We start from the raw sequence: 25,715 nt of genomic DNA on the forward strand, positions 1-25,715 counted from the left end.
AAGAAAAATAACTCGTTTGGGAAAGTGGGATAAGACGGGGCCCTGCTGTCCTGGGTGTCATGTTCTTTAAAGGATTTCAGGAGTGCCATCATGCAAACAAAGCTAGGCTTCTCATTCAATTTTACTCCAAGAGGTAGGTTGTGATTAGAGGGAAGTCCAAACCTGCAAAAGGACCAGGAACGGAATCCAGAGCGCTTTTCGAAATCACAACCGTTGCACCGAATTCGCTATCCGCCCAACCCATTTGGCAACAATGACCTGAACAACAGATCTTGCACTTACAGGGGCAGGATTCTCTTCCAACTTCTTTGGCTCAGCTGCAGATCTCGAGTCATAATCCTTCTGGCTTTCTTGCCTGGAAAGGTCAGCACTACCAAGTTAAAGGAGCACAAACAGCATGAGATTCATACACCTAACAGTGGAGCAGAGGAGCATAAAAAAAACCCCAGTCCCAACGCAAGCGACAAAGCAGGGAAAACTACACACCAAATGAATATGCATTGGTCTGCACAACCCAGAGGTTTAGATGTTACAGAGAGCTAAATAAATAAACAAATTGCATGATAATGCTAAAAGTCAGGGGTGTGAGTTCCTGCAGTTTTATATTTCGGACCCCGAAATAACCTTCCCAGCTAAGGGTCAAATGGCTGGTCACCAACACAAACATGCATGCAGAAAAACGGTGCCTTGGTAACATTCCACAAGACAATGAGATGTACACACAGACCTATCCGAATCTTGCCAATGGTCTCTGCAGCCACCATCTCCAGGACCACGGCCAGAGCTCCCGCTTCGGCTTTTCAGACCGCTCTCCTTTCCCCCATCAGGCCTGTTTTCATCTCCTGGAAAGGTGACAAGGAGACCATAATTGTAATGCGCAAGCTGGCCGACGGGCAAGGAAAACGGCTTCTCCTCCCGACAGCTTTCCTGTTCAAGACAGCCATTTTCCAGCTCAAGGTGAGACATTTCTGAGCAGCCTAAGTAAATCAAGGCAGCGAACCTGCATTTGACCAGCCAGCCAAGTCAGGTGGCAGGACTAGCCAGCTAACCAAGCACATTTACCTGTAGGCACTTCCTCACACTTTGGGGGGAAGCTTTAATTAAATTTTGTCTGTCCACCCTACCCCTTTACAGAAAAATCTAACGTGAAAGATTCTTGTTTTAAAATTAGAGCACTTCTTTAAGAATCAGCTTCCTAATTATAGATCCCCTCCCTAAAATTTAACAGGTCTTAATAGCAGGTTCTCTGTAATGCTCCTTCATGGAATTAAGGCTTTCAACTGTGCCATCGACTTTCGTTCTTCAAGCTGTTCACGGAACCCGACAAGCCTACGCTGACCTTTGCTCAAGCAGGAAAACCAAGGCTGTCCCGTGCCACTTGCCAAAACTATTTTATCAGATACAAAGAAAGATCTCTCTCGCTCATTGAGGCTGCGAACAGTGACACCAGAATACAGGTATAAGGTTCTGAACTAGATGGGACATGCAGCGGATTATTGGAGACAATCTCCGGAATATAACGCAAGTTCTGCAGGCAGACTGACTTTAGGGTTTCCAGTCCCTGGACGCCCCAGAGCTTTGCTGCCCTCTTCTGGCAAGCAAGAAAAATTTACAATGTATTTTTATCTCTCTACGACAGGAATCCTTGGCCCCCCTTATTGCTTCCCATGGCCTTTCAGTGAAAGTTGTGTTAACAGACACAGGCTTTTTCCTCAGCTGCCGTAAGGACCACTTCAAAAGTTATGCATTGCCCTAGGAGGAGCACACTCATCTGTGTTTCAAGAGCACAGACCTATTTCGCTGCCTGTAGATCCTGGGTCCCCAGGGCCAGTTTCTCCCCTAGATTGCTGCGCTGCAAGCACCTGCCCCCTTGCCTTACCTTTCCTCGGGGTGCTCTTGGGGGGTACTCCATCTTCTGACTGTAGGGATGGCACAGCATGGCTGCCACTGCAAAAAGACACGCACATGCAATAAGAGAGGAGTTGGCACTCCAGACACTGGCTTCTCCTTTCAAAGGCTTGAGGAGGTTGCCATCCAACCTCTGTACTACATTAGAAGTGTCTTAACTCCAGGAAAATACCCTTCAGGCTTGTAGCTGGAAGCCCAAATGCAACGCACGTGAGAAGCCCTGAGGTCTTAACACAAGAAACAAACACTGAATGATGGTTGTTGTGGGTTTTCCGGGCTGTATTGCCGTGGTCTTGGCATTGTAGTTCCTGACGTTTCGCCAGCAGCTGTGGCTGGCATCTGAATGACTTAGAACCGCCATGGGGATCTTTTACAGCTTTTCTACCAAGAACAGAGCACTGGATTGCCACGTAATCTATGCCCAATTTCTGCCCAAATACGGCAAGTCTTGGGTACCTTTCAAATATACCTTGGGTTGCAGGCGTTATACAAAGACATACTCACAAACACACAGACTAAACAGCCTTGTTTTCACAAGCCTTCATTTGTACATTTGAATGCCTTTACCCCGTTTGTAAACGATACTTATACTTATCCCCAAAATACTTATTTTAGTAGTCCTAATTCTAAGGGGAAAATGAAATTAGACTTCCGTATGCAAACAACGGGTCTGTGCTGGTGATTAAGACACGCCACCCCGGGAATCTAAGCTTTTGCCCCCGTCCCAACCCTCCTTAGCGTATTTGTTGCCACATTTGGAGCAGTTCTCCCTGAAACCAGGACTGCAAGAAATTTTTTAAAAAGCAGTCTAAGATTCTGGAGACTGTTCCAGGTGTTACATGCATCAACTGCAGAAATAAGGCATTGCTTAAAAGGGGGCAGGGAACAAGCTGCAGAGTATGCCACACCCCATAATATTGTCACCTCGTAGGGGAATGCTGGTCCGAGTCTGAGCTTTGTGAGCGCGCCGGGTGGGAGTTGCTACTGCGTTTCACCCAGGCGTTCTCTTTCGGCGGAGGAGCTGGCATCACTTTCAGGGGAAGCTTCTCTTCCCTGGAAGCCTTCGAGGTGGGAGACAGGCCTTCCTCCTCTTTGCTGATACTTTCGTTCTCCAAGGATTTCTCACTCTCCCTCCTTCGTGAGGCTAGAAGAGTAAAAAGGTGGCTGTAAACACTCCTAAGTCTGGCACATAGTTGTGAAAACACATTTTTCCTGGACCAACTTTTCAGGCAACTGGAACTGAGTATTACAATTCACAAACATTATATAGCTGCGCCAACACATATCACTCCCTAGCCTGTGAATTCATTCATTATAGTCAGGGGTCATTTTGTAGAAAAAGAGCTGGAGGAACTTATTAGCATATCTCATTACTATATGCCACGCCCCTTGCCATCACCGGAAGTGTGTCATTAGCATACCTGATTTGTATGTGCCACACCGGCTGGCATCACCTATCCTGGCTGTTTTGGACCCAATCCTGGCCATTCAGGGCCGAAATAGGGCCCAAAATGGCAAAAAGGGGCTGAAAGTGGCCGAAAGGGCCCCCAAAATGGTCAGGATTGAGCCGCTGCCGCGTGGGAGAGTGATCCAGCACCTGTCAGAGGCCCGATCCGGGCTGTTTCGGCCCCAATCCAGGCAGAAACAGGCCCAAAATGGCCGAGAGTCAGGTGAGTGGGGCCACCTGACATGGGGCCTCTTTGGGGAACTGCTGTAACTGCATTCCTGCGTGTTCCCCCTCAAAATGAGCCCTGATTATAGCCCAAGACCAAAATACAGAGCTGGAAATACAACGAATCATTAAAAAAATCCAACTTGCATTGCAACTTTGTGCTTTTTCCCACCAAGTGGCAGAAATTTGTCCCTTGCAAGGCAGTTGCATTAAACCCTAGGCTTACACTGGCAGTCGGCTGCTTATTCTGTTAAAATCTCTACTAACCAGCAGCTACCAACACCAGCAAGCAGGCAGGTTACGGGTTGCATGCTGGGGACTGCACGTGAAGACCCATAAGCCCCAATTTGCAGTGCAACTGGAACAGCACAGTCTATTTTCAAAACCTGCCCTTTTGACACGGAACAGAATTGGCTGCAATCAAGCAAACCAGCAGGGCTTTCCACCCCGCCGCGCCCCAAGCAAGTGGACAGCTTACTTCTTCCTGTTGGGCCTGTTCCCACAGAAGGGGTTGTGCTGCCAGTCTGCGACGACTCACTCCCTGTCCGCGATCGCTCGCCTCGCTCTTGATTCTCTTCGCTGCGCCAGCTAGGGTGCCTAGAGCACACACAAGGGATGCAAAGCAAGCTTTACTGCACTGCTACCGCCGGTTTGGCCACGCACACATCTCCCACGGTTAAACCAAAACGGAACTTCTGCTCCGCGCTTTTCCATCTGGCCGCCCTGCTCCTAACGAGGGTTTTTATTACATAACAGAGTTGGGACAGACAGGTTGTAACCCGCAGGAAATGAGTTAAGTCTGCTTGGGGTTTGAACCTACTGGTGCCAAACTCTTTTAACGGCCCAGCGGTTTATTTATGTTAGAATTTTTTGCTTATCCTGCTTTTCTGCTGTGACGTACTCACAAGCAGCTGAGTTAGCCGGGATAAATCAATCAGCACATTCATGTGATAAAACAGACAACTGAAAAAACAGAAAGACAGACAGACATAGATAGAGTAAAAAAGCTTTCTATAAGAGCCAATGCATGTCTGACAGCAGAAGCTCCCACACACACCAAATCAGCTTTACCCATTTTCCAAATGGCATCTCGGTTAAAATATTTATTAAAAATCACTGGAAGGTGAGAAGAGAGGGAGCCAAGCACATTTTTTGACTGACAAATTCCAAAGCCTGCGAGCCACAACATCCTCCCACTCCTGCCAAAAAAAGCTCTATGCTTCATGCTCACCCATCTCACTGAGATCAACATGGGCACAACTAGTAAGGCCCAGCTAAAGATCTGAGATAACAAATAGGCTCTTATAGAATTAAAGAATCATAGGGTTGGAAGGGCCCTCCAGGGTCATCTAGTCCAACCCCCTGCACAATGCAGGAGATTCACAACTACCTCCCTCTTCAGGGCTTTAAAGATAGTTGCCAATATGATGAACTGGGGTCACAACTGAAAGCCAATGAAAGTGTTAATCAGCTAGAAATTGCCTATGGCAGGACTCCAGTAAGACTCTTCACCATAACATTCTGTACTAGAGATGGGCACGAACCAGAAAAGAAACGAACCATGCAGTTCATGATTCGTCACATTTCACGAACCACGAACTTTCATGAACCTACACCAGTTCACGAACCAGTTCGTTTTGGTTCATGAAAACACCACTTCCGGGCCAGCAAATCACCACTTCCGGGTCAGCTGAAGGTCACTTCCAGGTCAGCATAAAGGCCTGCAGAAAGCCCAACCCCTGTTACCTAGGAAATTGATTGATTGGCACCAGGCTGTCTGTAGTGATGAACCAAAAAACAAACCAAATGAACAGCCCTAAAGTTGGTGGCAGTTCATCAGAAATGGGCTCTGACGAACCGCTGGTTTGCAAACCATGAACCAGCTTGGTTCGTGACAAGCTTTGGTTTGTATTTTGGTTTCTGTCCATCTCTATTCTTTACCAATTGCTGTTTATGGACACGCTTCAAAGTCAGCTCCAAGTACCATAAGCAGATCAGGATTTTAACCAGGGGACGTGTAACAGGAGCCGGATAAACTTCCCCAAGAAAAGATTCGCTTGTGATCCACTATAAGCTAAGCAAGATACGATGTTCAGCGAGGTACAAGAACTTCCACTGTATCTTTTTGCAATACCACCACTGCAAAAATTATTCCTCCTGACAGTGTTTTGCCATCTTATGGGCATGGAGCAGGGGTCATGGGCGTGTGAAGGGGAAGGGGAGGTAGTTGTGTATTCCCTGCATTGTGCAGGGGGTTGGACTAGATGACCCTGGAGGACCCTTCAACGCTATGATTCTTCCAGAGCACCCGCATGTTCCCCCCAACCTTCTCCAGCACTCACCGCTCCCGGGGTCGCCTTTCTAGCCTGGGTTTATCATCCTCCAGCTGACGCTGCAGCTTCTCTTGCTCCTTCTGTAGCCTCTCTTCTACTTCACGTTCCCTGGCTGCTGTGTCCACAGGCTTGGCCCCTCCAAAGATGGAGGCGGCACGGCTAGATTGCGTAGCAGGAGCCACGGATGTGTCTTCTTCCTTGGGGGTGCTCCTGGGCTTCAGGTTCAATTTAGGCCTCTGAGTGGCACCTAAGGGGGAAGAGACCCAAATCGATAGCGAAGAATTGAAGGGGGAAAAAGATCGAATAGTTACAAGAAGAGCAAGTGATTTTAAGATCAGGAAAAACTGACAGACAAGGAGACTTAAGCTTCGTGGGGTTAACTTATCAGGGAGGGAATTAAAGGTTTAATGGTACGGTGGCACTTAAGGCCATGATGGGGAAATATTGAAAAAACGAAGAGAGTAAGAACCAGCTATCAAAGGGTGCTGGTGAATCTTTTAAGACGAAACTTCTGCAATGCTGGATTTTCTACCATCGACTAAAGAACAGCCTTCTTCATACTTTTTCCTTAGACTTGTGTTTGATGGGATTGGCAGAATGCTGTTCTGGAGGTGAACAGGAAAAAAAAAATCACTGGTCGCTTGGTGCCAAACTCAAGACTGGTCCTATCAATCTTTATATACGGGACAGAAACAAGAGAGTGATACTGGAATAGCAGTATGGATATCACGACGACTGCGAAACCAACCAAGCGCAAACTGGGCCTACCTCTATCATCTCGCCGGCTATCCTCCCTGTAGTAGTCATCCCGTGAGCTCCACCTATCCACCCGATCATCCCTCCTTTCATAACGGTCCTCGTAGCGGTCGCCACCACCCCTAAAGTCATCATCTCGACGGTATCCGCTGCCAAAGGCTCTTCTGCCACTGCCTGCCCTCGAGTCATAACCTGCAAGGGAAGGAAGTTTGTGGCGGTCCTCTTGCACAGCTGGACAACCAGGCAACAACAACAACAACATTCGATTTATACACCGCCCTTCAGGACAACTTAATGCCCACTCAGAGCAGTTTACAAAGTATGCCATTATTATCCCCACAACAAAACACCCTGTGAGGTGGGTGGGGTAGAGAGAGCTCTAAGAGAGCTGTGACTGACCCAAAATCACCCAGCTGGCTTAAAGCGGAGGAGTGGGGAATCAAACCCGGCTCTCCAGATTAGAGTCCTGCCGCTCTTAAGTAACTGACCCAAGGTCACCCAGCTGGCTTCAAGCGGAGGAGTGGGGAATCAAACCCAGCTCTCCAGATTAGAGTCCTGCCGCTCTTAAGTAACTGACCCAAGGTCACCCAGCTGGCTTCAAGCGGAGGAGTGGGGAATCAAACCCGGCTCTCCAGATTAGAGTCCTGCCGCTCTTAAGTGACTGACCCAAGGTCACCCAGCTGGCTTCAAGTGGAGGAGTGTGGAATCAAACCCAGCTCTCCAGATTAGAGTCCCACACTCTTAACCACTACACCAAACTGGCAAGAGCAGCAACAGGAAATTCTACATGCGAGGCAGAAACCTGGATTCAGGGGACAGATGTCAGGGTATATACATCTTAAAAAGAGCTAAGACCGATGGTTTCTTTATGGACATAGTTGGCAAAACAGTCTATCTGATCCTAAAGAGGCATCTCAGAAGAACTCATCCCACTCGAAGTCCAAAACCTTGCTGGAAGCAAACACTTAAATTAAAAATGGCTTGCAAGTGGTATGAGGCTGGAACTTAAATCATATGTGATCTAACGCAAATGCAACCTCAATTAACCAGGCAATGGAAAAGAGTAGCACCAAGAAACCAAGGGCCCAATGACAGAATCACTGGCTGGAAAGAACTCAAAGCTATATGCAATCGGCAGTATCATCTGGACTATGGCGTGTTGCAAACTGAGGCATGAACAAGCACTCTGCCAGAGGTGGTTTTATAGGCCAGGTTAGCGAGGTCTCCTTGCGCCTCCAGAACACTGCATTCATCAATTTGCTCTCGGGACACTAAAGCAAAACTTGCCTGTTAAGTCTCAGGGGATGTTTCTCTGAATGCTACTTTTGATACCCCATCTCCAGTTAGTTACTCCAGGCACCAAAGACAAAATGGAAATGTTCACGCCCACAAGAGGCGGAGTTACAATAACGACGGTTCCAAACGAGCGACTGTATACCTACAAGAGGCTGTTTAATCCAAAGATCTACGACAAAGGACATTGATGCCCATTACCTCCAGCGTAGTCTCTACGGTCATCGTAACGATCTCTGCCCCCAAAACGGTCCATCTCTCTTCGGGGACCATCACGGTACCGGTCCGAATCGTAACGGTCACGGTCCCGATATCCTGAGTTGGGAAAAGAAGAAGGTTGCAGCGTGAACAAAATAGCTCTAGTATAACCATGCGTAAATTCTACATCCCGGAAGGTGAGTGGGCAGACGTTAAGCTAGTGGATGACCTTCCAAACCACACCATACCACCAAGAAATGATGCCTTATGTGGTGCGTGAAAGTGTTTGTGAAATGATGCCGTGTGGTGCGTGAAAGCATCTGTGTTCATTCGCACTCAAAATAGGCTCTCAGCAACGCATGTGGACACAAAACAGAACTTGCAGGGTTGATGGAAAGGGGCCAAGCTTTCACAAACCTCCACAATTAAAAGGCACCATAGTACTTAAGATGCTACTTTACCAGCAGAACCCTTTCAACAGTCCTGACTGGAGACAGATAACGATATAACAAGTTCAAAGAACTTCATGTACATTTTCCTGCATTCTTGGTATCAACCTTGTAGGGGGCGTGGAGAGTGCCTTCAATTCATAGCTGACTTCTGGTGGGGTTTTCATGGCAAGAGACTAACAGAGGTGGTTTGTCATTGCTTGCCTCTGCAATCCTGGTCTCCCTTGGAGGTCTCCCATCCAATTACTAACCAAGGCTGACCCTGCTTAGCTTCTGAGATCGGGCTTGCATGGGCTATCCAGGTCAGGACAACAGCTCGGCTAGGTAGACAAACACTGACCCAGTCTTAAAGAGTTCAGGGTGGCATACAAGGTTCTCCCCTCTTCCCTTTTATTCTGGTGGGCTACCCGTCTATCAGAGGAGGTGTATGGCTTGCATAAGGCCACGGAGGAGGGTTCTATACCAGGGACTTTGAGTCTCATTCACTCAGCCGCTACAGCAGTCTCTGCTCACTGAACGGTATGCAGCATCTGAACTACTTAAACACAGATTAAGATTAAACACAGCATTTTATAATCTACGGCCAATGCACAAATAATTCTTTTCCCAATGGAAAAGGGCCTTTGTTAGCCAGTCTGATTATTATTATTTTTTAAAAGCCTTTGTTTCAGAAGAATAGCGCAGGAAATGTGCTCAATCAATAGCAAGTCACTACTTAAAAGAAAACATGTGCGGCCGGGAGAAATCTAAACACTCTCTCTCACTCACTCACTCACTCTCTCTCTCTCTCACACACACACACCTCTCCTGACAAATAGTAGATCAGAATCAGTGTGGTGTAGTCATTAAGAGTATCGGACTAGGATTTGTGAGACCCAGGTCTGAATCCCTACTCTGTCACTGAAGCTCATTCGGTGACCTTGGGCCAGTCACATGCGCTGAGACTAGCCTACCTCACAGGGCTGTTGTGGGGATAAAGTAGAGGTGAGGAAGATGGTGTAAGCTGCTTTGGGTCCCCACTGGGAAGGCCAGAATCTCTGTCAATATTCCCACTACAGGAACCACAAGAGGGCTTCCACAGTAAACGGCTGCCCACAGCCCAATATTTGATTTAAGGACATCCTCGGGGCTTTCTACAAATGATGCAAAACTGAATTATTCAAGAAGGCTTTTTACTCAGATAAGGAGGGCTGTATTGTAGGGAGGGGACCTCAGATGATCCATTAATGAGTTAGGGACCATAGACTTCACCACTATGTTACCTTATATTATATCTGCTGCTTTAAATATGTACTCCTATGCACTACCGTGCTTCACGTTGTCTAGTGTCAGTCCTAGAACTGATTATGTTCTGTTTCAGCATTTCTTGTACTCTGTATTGGATCCTTGCTAAAAAGGTAAAGGTAGTCCCCTGTGCAAGCACCGAGTCATTACTGACCCATGGGGGGAGGTCGCATCACGAGATTTTCATGGCAGACTTTTTGTTACGGGGTGGTTTGCCATTTCCTTCCCCAGACATCTACACTTTACCCCTGGGAAACTGGGTGCTCATTTTACCGACCTCGAAAGGATGGAAGGCTGAGTCAACCTTGAGCCGGCTACCTGAACCCGGCTTGTGCCAGGATCAAACTCAGGTAGTGAACAGAGCTTGGGCTGCAGTACTGCAGCTTGCCACTCTGCGCCACGGGGCGTACCTTGCTAATGGTATGTCTTCATAAACTTGTATATATTTACCCTATGGCATTGTTTACGGAAATGTCCTTGACACTGATTGCACTAAGCTCATACTGTGTAATCTGCCTTGAGTCTCAGTGAGAAAGGCAAACTATAAATGACATTAAATGAAGGAAGGAAGGAAGGAAGGAAGGAAGGAAGGAAGGAAGGAAGGAAGGAAGGAAGGAAGGAAGAAAAAGCAAAAAAAAGCAAAAGAGAAAGCAAAAGAGAAAAAGAGAAAGAAAGAAAGAAAGAAAGAAAGAAAGAAAGAAAGAAAGAAAGAAAGAAAGAAAGAAAGAAAGAAAGAAAGAAAGAAAGAAAGAAAGAAAGAAAGAAAGAAAGAAAGAAAGGGAGTTCACTTTGAAGCCATTTTTGCCAGCAAGTACCATAAAAAGGTTTTTATAAACAGAACAGTAAATACTACAATGTGATAGGTTAGGAGTAAAGTGCCTTTCTAGTCTTAAGAGCAAGTAGGAAGGAAGCAAAGAAAAAAGAGCACACAGTTTTTCGCCCTGCGGCCATGAATGACGACATCAGCCACGAACTCACTGTCTCCAAAGCTATCCTCACTCCTGCGAGGAGGGTAGTCATCAAAGCTATCCGTAGCAGGGCGAGCCCTCCAGTCAGTCTCGAATCTCTCCGAATCTCGGTTGCGATCACGATCTCTACCGAAGGAGCGATCGTCCCTGTCTGCAGGAAGCAAAGGCAATGCAAGAGTTAAACGACACAGCCGGGGGGGGGGGGGCGCTTTATGGGTTCACAGGTGACCTCAAAAAAGGAGGAGGGGGGTTAAAAATCTTCCCACTCAATAGAGAAGACTGCGCTGCTTGTTAAACCTTCACCGTTTTGTTTTGTGTCCTTCTAAACCATTGTGAGGACAAGCACAGCAGAGACAGGAAGGAAATCATTTAACTGGCCAAACACAAGGATACGCAGCGGGCATGTAAGAGGAAGACCGTTGTGTCAGGGTGCTCTCTGACAGCTGTGCAGCTCCCCGTCTTGAAAGAAGAGATGCGCTTCTTATAGGACTGCATCCCCTTTTAAAACGGATGTGGAGATAAAGGTAGAGGTCTGTGGAGGGCATGTCTGTGAGAAACACCAGATAAGGGCTTATGGAAACTGGCCAAGGAGAGATGCAGTGTTGGGCGTGAATCCAGCACAGCAAGGGCGGCTGCCCGTGGAGAATGACTTTCTGGCCTCCCCGTACCCTGTTGTAGCTCCCAAGACTCCCTGAAACGTTGCTCCTGGAGGTACTTTTGTCTTGCAGGAGCAGTATTTCAGGCGGCAGCTGGGGTGTGGGTGGGTGGGTGAGGCCTGCACTCAGCAGGCCGAAGTCTTTCTGATAATTGTTGTGGATTTTCCGGGCTGTATAGCTGTGGTCTTGGCATTGTAGTTCCTGACGTTTCGCCGGCAGCTGTGACTGGCATCTTCAGAGGTGTAGCACCAAAAGACAGAGATCTCTCAGTGTGTAGCACCAAAAGACAGAGGTGTAGCACCAATAGACAGAGATCTCTCAGTGTCACAGTGACACTGAGAGATGTCTTTTGGTGCTACACCTCTGAAGATGCCAGTCACAGCTGCTGGCGAAACATCAGGAACTACAATGCCAAGACCACGGCGATACAGCCCGGAAAACCCACAACAACCATCGTTCTCCAGCCGTGAAAGCCTTCGACAATATACAGAAGTCTTTCTGTCCATGGAAGTGCTACAATGGATCCAAGCGTTGTTGTACAAGAAGTTTTGAAGGCTAGGTCAGGGAGGTGAGCTCTAACCTGTTATATCAGATGGTTTAGTTACAAAATTGTGTTCGGGAAATCATGTAGGAAGCTACGATCCCAAGCAGTAATGCGTGAAACTTGTCCCTTTTTATTTCCACACACTGCACCTCTCACCCAAAGCTGGGAAGCCACTGTTATATCCAGAAATCTCCCAGAGCAGCAGTGAAATTGACATGTCCAGTCCTTGCCAGTTGCACGGCAGCTTTTGTGCAAGTCTTTCAACTTGTGCAAGATGCTGTACATCCAACTATCTCTGATTTTCTCTGGACAGCCTGCACAAGAATTTATGCCCCCAGCCACTAATAAACCCCACTTATGCCCCGAAAGAAATTAAATTAAAAGGAACTGAGCAGAAGGAGGGCTCGGGATTCTTGCACACACTAACAGAGTGTATCTGCTCTGTATAGTACCTGCTCTGGAAATAAAACCAAATGGATTACAGGGATCTGTTTTATTCCAAGTATGCATGATCAGAGAATTCATGTGCAACTTGGTGCTATGAAAATTTCTTGTAAAACAGGGATCCGGGAATCTGCATGGAAACCTATCTCTCATGCAGCGAAAGACTGAACAGTCCAAACACAGATTTGAAAGCAAAGGAACCATTTTACAGGCCTTTGCTCAGAAGGAAACTTATCTCCACTTTCTTACCTTTATCCTGAGCTTGATCAGCAACATCCACTCGTATTCTCCTATTCCCTAGAGACTAAACATATAGTAGAACATGAGCTCGTTTAATTCCAAAGACAAGCAGCCCAGTAAGCTTGAGGTAAGACTAACAAACTTTATTGTAACGTAAGCTTTTGAGAACCACAGCTCTCTTCGTCATGCAAACTCTTGGTCTAAAAGAACAAAAGCTGTTATTTTTAGAGTTTGCGTCCAGCTCAGACTTGTGTGTCAATGGCCCGCCCCCTACTTTTCTCTTATGATTTAATGTTCTCAATTCAGAATCAACACCAATTTCTGGAGACTTTAAAGGACTTCAGCTTAAAATAGATACAAAAGCATCTTTTTGCCAAAATAATATGCCCTCCCTACTAGCAGCAACTCCATCTAGCAAACAGTCCCCAGTATGATGCTCTAGGGAGGGGTGAAGGTCGGTCAGTTGGTTGCTGTGCCATTATGATTATGTATATATTTGTATTTTTAACTACGTCACTGTGACTGTTTCATGGTTTTAACTGGTATCAATTATTTAATGTGTTTTAATTGTATATGGTTGCAATCCGCCCTGAGCCTGCTGGTGTGGGGAGGGCGGAATATAAATCGAATAAATAAATAAATAAATGGCCAAAATCTTTAGCTTTAAGTATAATGATGCCTAGAGAAGACAGACATTTCAACACTTCTGTTATCCCCCTTCCAACAGAAGTCTGCATTATTCCAATATAGAGCACGACATCAACTGTGTTACTTCAACGCATCTTGCGCAAGGCCCAGTGAGTCAGGACTTCCATAAGAGAGGGCGTCTGCCCTCCAGCTTGCAATGTGCAAAATGTACCAAGGAAAGACGGTTTCAACAGAAATGTTACTGTGGCAATTCAGATCTTGCATCATCTGAATGTCACCTTTCAACTCCACATGCTAACAGCATGCCTTGCGACCTACGAGCTACTTAAAAGAGACATACTTATTTAAAATAATTATAAACCTACCTTTCTCCCAGGGAACTTGGACTTAAGGGTTTTAACAATGAAACTACATTATAAAAAACCTTTTAAAAAAACACGAGAATAGCCATCTGTAATGAATGTTAAAAAGTCCAATTGCCTTTCGAAGCAGTGTTAAAAAAAACCTCGTCCTATGAGCCAAAAGCTCTTCTAAAAAGTTCAGTCAACTGCAATGGCACCTCAGAGGAGACGCAGTGACATCAGTCATAATTACCCCAGAATTCCTTGACTAAGGAATGAATCATACGTGGCTGCTCACAGAAAAGATAGGCTAGCTGCTCAAATCAGCCTTGGAGGCAAGATGTGTAAGTAAACATGACGTGCTTTCAAGAACTTTTAGAAAACAAATGCCTTTTTGCACATTGGAAATGTCACATCTGCTCACCACTGGATATTGTTACAAGACACCCATTTGAATTAACCTCTCTGTGACCCAGGCACAGCGATCCTTGTCCAATAAAGTACATTCCATACCACAGTGCACCACCATGTGATGCAAGTTCCTTGAGATCTGCCTCCCCAGAGGCTGGGGGAAGCCAAGCTGCAACAGGGAGGCTGTGACTGTATTTTCCAGCAGGTTTCAACTTACCTCTTCATTGAGGCTCAAAGCACGGAGCAAAGAGTCCAGGTCTTCAAATTCAGCATACCCAAATCCTTTCAACCTCTCTGGGTTACTAGGCTCTCGCGGCAAACGAACAGCACTTATCTGCAGGTGAGTGGGAGAAGAAAAGATTTTCCGTTAACTTTCTACCTTTAGGAGAGAGGCAATCATAGATACCCCACTTCACTTTATGGGTGAAGACAGAAAACTATGACAGGTGGGCTTCATAAGAAAAGAAAAGTTTCACAGTAGATCAGAGATCCAGAGGAGTTTGCCGTGTTAGTCTGTAGTAGCAAAATCGAAAAGAGTCCAGTAGCACCTTTAAGACTAACCGACTTTACTGTAGCATAAGCTTTCGAGAATCACAGTTCTCTTCGTCTCCATGCATCTGTGATTCTCGAAAGCTTATGCTATCCAGAACGTTCAATGAACCGGCATCACTCAGGAGGCAAGCTACTTCTGCTCAAGTCACCATAACCCTGTTGGGCACCTGTGCCCCCCCACTTGCACCTTTTCGATGAAAGCTTGACAGCCACCATTGCAGCTGATGTCAACTTCAGGCGCCTCCGTCCCCCTCAACCTGCCTCAAGCTGTAATCAACTTTGCTGGACAGCTCCCAAGCAGGTGACCCACTTTACCGCCGGCTGCCTAGGAGGAGAGCTCTGTGGCGTAGGAGGAAGGTGGCTGGTTCTGACAGGTGCAGGGGATGGTCCCATGAGACTTACAACAGGGTGGGGTTTGGTCGCTGTGGATTCCTCTGGGTAGAGGCCGAGGCACAGCAATTAACTGTATTTACACTCAGCATTCACACGGCAACGGTAGAAGTAGCAGAGCCTCACTTTGCTCAGATACACACATCTTTAAGTTGGCTAAAAAAAACCCCACCAACTCTCTACCAGGGAAAGAGTCTCCCTTTAGCTTTTTGAACACGGTGGGCTATTTAATTCTCTGAATTTGGATCAATGGCAGAGAAAACCCATGCTGCTTTCTTTCAATTTCAGGAAACTTCCTCCAAACGCTGAATGGAGTTTCATCACGCCTGTCACACACCATTTTTAGTTCTCCAAAATGGAAAAAAAGGGATTTTGCTATAGAGAGAAAAACAGGACCAATTTCTCACCCTGCTGAGTGACGAGAACAGCGTTTCTCCAACTGTGTGCTATAATAGATAATAATGTTCCCCGCAAGGCCAAAGCACTCACCCACAGAGGGGGCCCTACGCTGCACCACTGCTATGGGCTCTGCCTCATTTCTAACTGGCTTCTACTGAAAGTGAGCAACTTTTCTACATCTCTTTACACCTGCTGTGATGGAATCGGTCATTGGAATACTGTCTACAATTCCGGTCACCACACCTCAAAAAAGATATTATAGCACTGGAAGAAGTGCATAAAGGGGCAACTAGAATGATTAAAGGGATGGAACACTTCCCCTATGAAGAAAGGCTAAAGCATTTGGGGCTCTTTAGCTTGGAGAAACGATGACTGAGCGGTGACATGACAGAGGTTTACAAGATTATGCATGGGATAGAGAAGGTAGAGACAGAAGTATTTTTCTCCCTTTCTCACAATACAAGAACTCGTGGGCACTCAAATTGCTGAGCAGTTGGGTTAGAACGGATAAAAGGAAGTACCTTCTTCACCCAAAGGGTGATTAACACATGGAATTCACTGCCTCAGGAGGTGGTGGCAGCTTCAAGCATAGACAGCTTCAAGAGGGGATTGGATAAACATATGGAGCAGAGGTCCATCAGTGGCTATTAGCCACAAGATATAGAAGGGACTCTCTGTCTAGGGCAGTGATGCTCTGTATTCTTGGCGTCTGGGGGGGGCAATCAGTGGGAGGGCTTCTAGTGTCCCTTCCCCACTGGCAGACCTCCTGAAGACACCTGATTTTTGGCCACTGTGTGGAACAGAGTGTTGGACTGGATGGGCTTTTGGCCTGATCCAACATGGCTTCTCTTATGTTCTTATTCTTGTGAACACAGGCAATGAAAGAGAGCGAGCAACAGAAACTCACGCAGGGACACAGTTATTAGTCTCCCCTTACGCTTTCCCTTTTGGAAGAGGGCATCCTGGATGGGGGGGGTAATTCCTCCACCCCAATGGTCTAGAAGTAGGGATCTGGAAAGCACCCTTCTCCTCTAGTTCCCCACCTGCCTAGGCAACAAGCACAGGGATTTTCCTCCACAGTGTAAAAAAACCCGCACACTTTTACAGGTGTGGAACTGAGGTACAGTTTCAATTTTAAACCAGAAAAAGGAAGTTGGGGAACAGTAAACAAGAAACAGGGTCAAAAATTACTGGGCCGTTTTCATGAGATATAATTGGAAATGATGCTTCCTGCTTTTCAGCCCTTGCCCCACGGCAGAAGATCACCCTTTACTTAACATCGTGCTATTTGCAAACAGTACATGGCAGACTGTGTTTGCCCTCAGGTTTTTGAGCTTTTTGGGGGGGGGAATCTAGAAACCATGTCAGAGTCCAGGATCACCTATTATAGTGGGTTCTCTGGAGTCACACTTATTATTTTAATGGAAAAAAGAAAGTGTCCAGCAGCACTTATAAGACTAACAAATTTAGTGGTAGGGTATGAGCTTTCGCGAGCCGCAGCTCACTTCTTCAGATACTTATGATCATTTTAAGGCGCTTGACTATGCAACAGAATAAAGTGCTTTGCAGAAAAAGCCTTGAAACATGACAGACAACTGGAAACCATTCCAGGGTCTTGTCCTATAAGCACCTGTCTTTTTTCACACAGCTAAGACAATGCTGTCATTCAGGGCTTTTTTCCAGCTGGAAGGCGGTGGAACGGAGTTCCGGAACCTCTTGAAAATGGGTCACATGGCGGGTGGCTCCGCTCCCCTGATTTCTAGGCAGAGGGGAGGGCAATCTCAACTCCCCTCTGTCTGGAGATCAGGGGGCGGGGCCACCTGCCATGTGACCATTTTCGCCGAGGGCAACCCACTGAGTTCCACCACCTCTTTTCCCAGAAAAAAAAGCCCTGCTGCCATTCCCAAAGATGAATGCTCCCCCAACCCCCAAAAGAATATGCAACATGGGCTTGAGATGTCCACAATGAAAGCCCCAGAATTCACCAACTAAATGCTTTCCACCTCCTTACAAAGGTGTATCTATTTATTATTACTACTACTAACTACTACTAACTACTACTAACTACTACTACCTTTCTAACCTGCCCTTCCCGCAAGAGGGCTCAGGGCGAGGTACAGCAGTTATAAAAATATAATACAAGTATTAAAAACAATTCATAAAACGAGTTCATCATAAAATCAACAAACAGATAATAACTGTCCCAAGATGGAGTCGATTCCAGATTCCTGCCCATCAACATACAGGGGGAGGGAAGCGGACAGATAATGGACTGCAACCCATACGTGGGTCAGCTAACGAATGGGCACTACATAGCCCCGTGCTGTACCCATATGTTGGGCAGCCGGCCGGTGGACACTGTATAGCCCCACACTTAGTAGGAGGCTGGTGGGAGGCTGAGTGAGGATCTCATGCTGGCCTCAACCATACGCCTGGTGGAACATCTCCGTCTTACAGGCCCGCCGAAATGATAGAAGATCCTGACAGGCCTGGGTGTCCTCAGACAGAGAGTTCCACCAGGTTGGGGCCAGGACCGAAAAGGCCCTGGCCCTGGTTGAGGCTAACCGAGCCTCCCTGGGGCCAGGGACCACCAGCAGATGTTTTCCAGCTGATCGGAGCATTCTCCGGGGCACATACGGGGAGAGGCGGTCCCTCAGGTATGCTGGTCCTAGTCCGTTTAGGGCTTTATCAGTCTAAACCAGCACCTTGAACCGAATCCGGAATTCCACGGGGAGCCAATGGAGCAGCTGCAGAATTTGTGTTAATGCGTGTCCTATAAGGAACACCTGTCAAAACACGAGATACACATCTATCACAAAATAAAACTCAAACCACCCCTTAAATACTCACATTAAGTCCTCTGAAAAAGTCCTTGATAGAGTCTTCTGTTACATCATAGGGCAAGTTTCCCAGAAAGGCCGTGTAGGGGGGTGACTTTGGGAGACGGCTTCTGTCAATATTGGGCTCCCGAGCTGCCCGAGGTGCAGTGGGCAGGATGGAACGGTCAATCGGAGGGGCTCGGTACACATCGTCATCATTGCTATGCCAGGTGGTAGAAACTAGGGAGAAAGTTTTGTGCATCATCAATTTCACGAAGCCTACACTTCACTTGCAAGGAGTGCAGCAGAAAGAGGTGACTGCTCAAGAAACAGGGTTCTCCTCGCATGCAATCGACAGTCAATTAAAACGGCTAGGCCAGTGGACAAACAGCCCCCCTCCAAGCACCTGTCCTTACAAAACGGGACACATCACAAAAACATAATACAATAGAAGGGTGGCCCCAGGCCAACCATTTAATGGGAAAGCAGCAGAAATGGTTGTGGATGTAAAGATAAAAAGTGGCCAACCATAACAAAGACAGCTCCTTATTAATGCATGGCAGTTATTTCTGAGAAATATATACAAAGGTCTACAACAGTGACCTTTATACATGCATATCGGAAGCAAAGGAGCTATGCTGGCACAGTTGCCAAGATATGCTCTCACGGGGCTCCGTTTCTGCCAACCAGCCACCACCAGGTACATGCATGGAGTATAACTTGCTGTAGCCACATATAAGGGGGACACCTCACCAACATAGACTTTACTAGAGATGTCTGAAAAGCATTTCAAAATACATGGGGGTGAGGTGGATTGCTCCCTTAAATTTCCAGTTTTTCTAAAAAGTACTCTTTCTCCATGGAATCGCACTTTTGTTGCATACAAACAGCTTCTATGTAAATGAAACCAAATATCCCAGCAAATTCTCAAGGCAACTTCCTATGTGCAAGACGAACAAAAGTCAGTATTTTAAAACGTTCATACAGAAAACCCCAGATTTTTAAAGTGTCAACAGCTCACTTTAAAACGATATTTGAGTTAAACACAACCCTGCTAAAAGTCCACATTAATTTCTTAAAACTGCATCTACGGCCCTCCAGATACACATCAACCCACACCGCAAACAGGGGCCACCATCATGTCTGAACCAGGGTCAATTCTTACCTTTTGCTCAACATAGGCCATTTCCACACACATTGAATAATGCACTGTCAATGCACTTTAGTTATCCTTTGGAAGTGGATTTTTTGTTTCACATATGGAAACCCAGTTCCAAATGATCACTAAAGAGCATTGAAAGTGCATTATCTGATGTGTGTGGAAGCCGCCAATGTCAGAGCCCAGCTGTTAAGTTTCAGCAACTTCTCAGAAAATTTAACGGAATCACGAATACAGTGCATTTTTAAGCCCACTAAGAGTACAAAGCTTATTAAAGAAATTATATTTCCCATGGGCTCACACAACTGTGCTTATCAACTCAACAACGGCCAGTGCATGTTTGGTCCTTCTCTGAAACCTTGGGGGCGGGGGGGGGGGGGGGAAGCTGGGTCTCGCCCTGACCCTTCGCCGACTTTGGAGAGACCCGAAATAGATTCCTGGAGGTTCTCGTAATTCTGCTAACTCCTGATATTTCTCCCACACTTTCCCCGTATTAAAAATGTTTATTCGGGAAAAAATAAGAGTAAGAAGTAGCTATTTTCCTCTAACTTTGGAAACATTACAAGCCCCCCCCCTCCAAATACACGGAAGAAGAAGAAAAGCCTTGCGGTGGTGAGGGCAAGGATGTTGCCAACTTACCATCTCCTTCCAGGTCGTCTGTCTCATCTGCCCAGCTGACTGGTTTTGGAATATAGGTGGGCCCACCACCACCACCACTACCACCACCACCACCACCATCCTCTGCCAGAAAGTCCGTCAGAGTCAGTGTCTTCCCCTTCTTGTTCTTCTTCTTAGCTGCAGGGGGGAAAGGAAAGGAGAAAAGATGTGTTCAGCCACTCCCAATGTGACGGAAAACGTGCTGCTCTTATCCACAACTCGTTGAACGGTTTTGCTGAAGCGCCGACCCATTTAACGTTTCAGAAGCAGGAAGCATAATTCTACTGCATGATTCTTTAAAACGACATCTTGACACACAGCCAGTTCCCCTTTAAAGCTAGCAAGCGCCGTCTCCAAGTTAGGGAAGGAACTGGATGGAAATCCACGTTCCCACGGCAGCAGTCAAGTCATTTATTATTATTGCAAAAGCCAGTAAAACAAAACAAATCTGCGATAAAAAAAAAAGTTATTACATCGGCATGACGATAAGATCGGAGCATTAGTGATGGGAGAATTGATGAAATAAAAACAATGAAGATAAAAAAAGAATTAAGAAGAAATGGCAACTGTAGACATCCCTAATATACGGAAAGAGTTAATCTGTAATTTTCTGATGGCAGCCAAGTTATTGCTGGCTTCTTATTGGAAATCACCCAAAATTCCCTCCACTGATAGTTGGATAACTAAGCTATGGGATTTTTACATTCAAGAAAAGATTTCGGAAACTATTAATCAAACTCTCCTCTGCCCAAAAGAAACCAACTTTGTGTCTAAATGGTTCCCATTTTTTGAATTTTTAATTGTTAATGGCATTCATCCTCCTAAACACTTATCCTTTTTTTTGGTTTCCCTAAATCAATGCAAGATGTATTTGGTACTAAAAGACTTGTTATTTCTCATTAATATTATAAATATGTCAATATGTCAGTGCTTTAGACTTATGAGATGACTGTCATATCTGCTGGCTGATTGTATAGTATTGCTGCATTGTTACGTTGTTATTTGTTATCTGTTTAACTAAGTTGAATAAAATTTATTTTTTTTAAAAAAAAGAAGAAACGGCAAAAGCAATCATACCACATTTTCAGCTAAAAGGAGTCTGCGTTTCCTAATGGCTAAAGAACAAAATCTGGCCACAGCGTAAGTCACTGAGCTCTGAGTGTCTTCTAAAAGGAAATTGCGCAAGATTTCTGGTCTAAAGTCGAGATAGGATTGCAAGGGGTTAAATTTAGACAAGAGAGGCAGTATAAGACAATCATTTGGCACACATTCATTCACCCGCAACCAACCAACACCTTCCATTGCAAAGAACTCTATTTGAAAAGAAGTGCGAACATTCATGTTTGGGCAATTTTCTTTGCTGTCTTTTTTTGCCATTATTCTTACTATCCCATCCATGTAAATGTTAAGAGAGCTCCTGACAAGCCTCAGTCACGGGGAAAAGAAGTTTTCCCCCCATGAAAATGACTATTAAGCCATTCGTAGAGAATATCATGAAAGAGCCCCGTGGCGCAGAGTGGTAAGCGGCAGTACTGCAGCCCAAGCTCTGCTCACGACTTGAGTTCGATATTGGCAGAAGCCAGGTTCTGGTAGCCAGCTCAAAGTTGACTCAGCCTTCCATCCTTCTGAGGTCGGTAAAATGAGCGCACAGTTTCCTGGGGGTAAAGTGTAGATGGCTGGGGAAGGCAATGGCAAACCACCCCATAACAAAAAGTCTGCCAAGAAAACGTCGTGATGTGACGTACCCCCATGGGTCAGTAATGACTCGGTGCTTGCTTACCTTTTAGAGAATATCATATAATGATCCAGAGGAGTTAGCCATGTTAGTCTGTAGTAGCAAAAATAGAAAAGAGTCCAGTAGCACCTTTAAGACTAACCAACTTTACTGTAGCATAAGCTTTCGAGAATCTAAGTTCTCTTCTTCAGACGCATGGAGGGTAAGAAGAAACTGGTCAGATATATAGGTGGAGAGGGGAGTAGTTACTTCTGATATCAGAAGTAACTGATCCCATTATCAGAAGCTACTGATTGCATCTACTTCCCCCTCCCCTCTCCACCTATATATCTGACCAGTTTCTTCTTGCCCTCCATGCATCTGACGAAGAGAACTGTGATTCTCGAAAGTTTATGCTACAGTAAAGTTGGTTAGTCTTAAAGGTGCTACTGGACTCTTTTCTATCACATAATGGACACTCCTACTCCATCTTGGGGTACAGTAACGCTTCACACAGTACAGGAGCTGGCCGTAAGGCCAAGAATGTAGGATCTGGACAGGAAAGGGCAGATTCAAATAACCCCTATCAAGGCAAACCATTCCCTCTCAGTCCAACCTAAAGGACGTGATCCTTCTACGATTAACAGTGCTATTATAAGCAGAATTATGCCACTCTAAGCCGAGCAAAATTAATGTGTGTCCAGCAGTATACCAATCCCCTTGCCTTAAGTTCTCTCAACGTTGCAAAGAATTCATAAGAAATATTATTTTATAGCAAGTGTCTGATAAGGCAGAAGCAAACGTGCTCCAGGACTAAAGCCAGGCATGAGAAACCCTCCTCCAAACCCTCTTGCAGTGCACACAAAAGGACATGAGGGTGGGGCTGGTGATAAGGACAGATACAGGCTGGCTACCAAGACAGGAAGAAATGCACAGAGCTCTAGCACTGTGGAGAACACTTCAGAAATTTTAATAATGGTGAGCAGACAACGCTGAGGAAATATTAAAATGGTAAACACGTACAAGTGTCGCAAACATTTCTGACCATGTTCCCTTAATTGTCGAATCCTCAGCCGCACTCTTGAAACACTCTTCCATTCTTGTTACATTTCACTTATAAGGAAAAAAAGTCTCACAATCGCTCATGCAGTGCAAAGGACAGCCTTTCATATAAAAACATGCACGCATAAAATTTCTCCAATTGTACTCCTAATAAGCTAAACATTCAGCAATTAATACTCAAGTAGACACTGCAAAGGGTTTTAGCAGTAACAACTCCAGTTATTCAACCTAAGCAGGTAAAGCAGAGCTTACTGTTAGATCAGTACAACTCTTCCTGTTAAGGTAAGAAAGCATAATACGGCAGTTTTATTGTGTACATACACGGCTGAATAGGATAAAACGTGATATTTCAGAATCCAATTATTTTGTCTTATATACATTTTTGATATAGTAGAATCCATCTCTACCATTACTTAACTTTAGACTTTCTTCTAAACTTGAGCTCCCAAGTGGCAAGACCCAACTTTGTAATGTTCCGGAAAACAATCAAAACCTAAAAACTGTGTAGTTAAAACTTTGCTTTAACATGTCCCCTTCCCTACTAAAAAAAAAAGGAGGGGGGAAGGCAGATGCACAACAGATCTCCGTGGGGGGATCTCTGCGCACAACAGATAAGCTCTTATCCAAGCAGTGCGTTAATTCTGTATTCCTGGAACCCTGCCCTATTATCTTACCATTGAACAAACAGGCGGGTAGGGTATTTGTCATGAGCCGAGTTCACTTACCAAAGCTGATGGACTGTTTCTCTAGTTGCTAGTGCCAGCTGTCAGAGATGGCTACAGGAAAGAGCTTGCTAACCTGTTGTGTAAAGCTGTTACAGATAGATACCAAGGTTTTCACCACATACAACAGGCTTTCTCAGTCCTGGCGGAACATTCTGTCTACTGAGACCAGGGCCCGGCAGGATCTACTATCTTTCCGCCGGGCCTGTAAGACAGAGTTGTTCCGCCAGGCTTGTGGCTGAGGCTGGGCCTCCGCTGGCTGGAGGATACAACATCTACCCCCCCCCCACATGAGAGCTGCCCACCACTGTTCTCAAGCTTCTGCTATGTTCAATTGTACTGTTGCATTATTTGTTATTAACTGTATTGCCGCCATCAGGAAAAAGAGTGCTGCTATTTTTTATATTTTTGTATGATGCTTTTAAATGTTTTATATGGAATGTTTTAAATGTTCTTAATGCTGTTATCCGCCCTGAGCCTGCTCGCGGGGAGGGCGGAATACAAATACGATAAAATAAAACAGCAAGTATTTTGCTACCCACTGTCACAGTGCCGCTAACAGCATACAAAAAAGCATGGTTATGAGCATAGGTACGTTTTCTAGAAGAAAGAGGGACTCCGGGTAACTGCGAACTATTAATTTATTTTACAAAATTTACACGCCACCTTTCTGTCCTCATGTGGGCCTCCAAGGCAGCTAAACAAACTGAAACGTACACAATAAAAAAAAACAGTTTAAAACCATCCAAGAAAACCAACAACTAAAACCAAAACTAAAATACACATACAAAAAAATAAAAATTCTTTAAAACCAATAAAGCATAATGCAGTAAGAAGGGACCAGAGGGAACGCTAGAGGAAACAAGTCTTCGCCCGCTGTCGGAAGATAGCAAAAAGAAAGTGACAGGTTAATCTCCCTGGAAAGAGTTCCAGAGATTTGGTGCCATGACTGAGACAACAGAGATCTTCCTACATATCTTTTCCATTGCAAGAGGGGTTCAGTGTTTTGACTTAGTTAGCACGGCTTTTAAAAGGGCAATGCTTATTTAAAAGCAGAACCTCTCTTTTAGGAAGTGAATAATAAGAGTTAAGCAGAGTTGCACCTTTCTACAACCACTGGAGTCAACTGCTTAGAAGAGAATCAGTCCTCTTAGGATGGGACTGCAAATGGGCCACAGCGGGATTATGCCAGACAATAAAAGGATGAAACGCAGGGGGAGGGGGGATTAGGAATATCAGCTTCTACTATTTATGAGGAGGTTCCACAAATTTTTGGTAACCAACCAAAATTTGTGACCACCCACTATGCTGACATACCATGCTTCAGCAGGGCTCTAAGATGGGGCAGGGGCTCTCTGTCGTCATACTAAGCCTTGGAATAAAAAAGACCATATTCAGCTTCTTGAACTTCTTCAAATCAGGACACAAAGAGAAGCTCCAAGTAGAGTGGTGGCTCTTACCAGAATTAAAAAAAAAAAAATTATTCATCAATTGTGAGCATATTTCTAGAGCTCTGCTTAGAACAGGAAGAGATCTTGAAAGGAGATCATGTATCACCTTTACACTCAAACCATGCTTTCCACGGTCACTGGAACGTTAAGACATTAACTACAGATATTTGGGGGCTTGTAAATTTATAAAAGATTTGCCTAAGTCGAATCAGCAAAATGCTTTGCTTTTCCATCTTAAGGAAGGATTTGAGTACGACTGCTCGACTACAGTTAAATGAAGGATAGGTTCTACAGATTGTACTAAGCAACAAGACTTTTGAGTGGCTAGAAGTACACATATCCCTCATAATCTGAGACAGAGAAACTCTCACAGTGGCAGCTACCAAGAGCTGTTTCACACAGCAACAATCCAAGCTTTGTCAAAAAGCACAACTAATCTTGCACAGGCATAGGTAAAGGTAAAGATAGTCCCCTGTGCAAGCACCGAATCATTACTGACACATGGGGGAACGTCGCACAATGATGGTTTTTTGGTAGACTTTTTACGGGGTGGTTTGCCATTGCCTTCCCCAGTCATCTACACTTTACCCCTAGGAAACTGGGGACTCGTTTTACCGACCTCGGAAGGATGGAAGGCTGAGTCAA

At 45.5% G+C, this 25,715-nt stretch overlaps 1 protein-coding gene across 1 annotated transcript in view; it reads right to left on the bottom strand.

Moving 5' to 3' along the window:
- The window catches only part of EIF4B (eukaryotic translation initiation factor 4B), a 41,495-nt gene that overhangs the window by 4,769 nt on the left and 11,011 nt on the right, over positions 1–25,715 (bottom strand). The window contains exons 2-14 of the mRNA XM_055003210.1: positions 20,104–20,259; positions 18,337–18,545; positions 14,363–14,479; positions 12,755–12,809; positions 10,872–11,012; positions 8,164–8,277; positions 6,682–6,861; positions 5,923–6,160; positions 4,059–4,177; positions 2,833–3,052; positions 1,880–1,947; positions 728–842; positions 283–370 (exon numbers count right to left, since the gene is read on the bottom strand). Coding sequence (XP_054859185.1) covers positions 283–370; positions 728–842; positions 1,880–1,947; positions 2,833–3,052; positions 4,059–4,177; positions 5,923–6,160; positions 6,682–6,861; positions 8,164–8,277; positions 10,872–11,012; positions 12,755–12,809; positions 14,363–14,479; positions 18,337–18,545; positions 20,104–20,259 — 1,820 coding nt within the window. The remainder of the gene's footprint in view (positions 1–282; positions 371–727; positions 843–1,879; positions 1,948–2,832; positions 3,053–4,058; positions 4,178–5,922; positions 6,161–6,681; positions 6,862–8,163; positions 8,278–10,871; positions 11,013–12,754; positions 12,810–14,362; positions 14,480–18,336; positions 18,546–20,103; positions 20,260–25,715) is intronic.

The sequence above is a fragment of the Eublepharis macularius genome, chromosome 19, assembly GCF_028583425.1.
Source record: "Eublepharis macularius isolate TG4126 chromosome 19, MPM_Emac_v1.0, whole genome shotgun sequence".
Taxonomy (NCBI): Eukaryota; Metazoa; Chordata; class Lepidosauria; order Squamata; family Eublepharidae; genus Eublepharis; species Eublepharis macularius.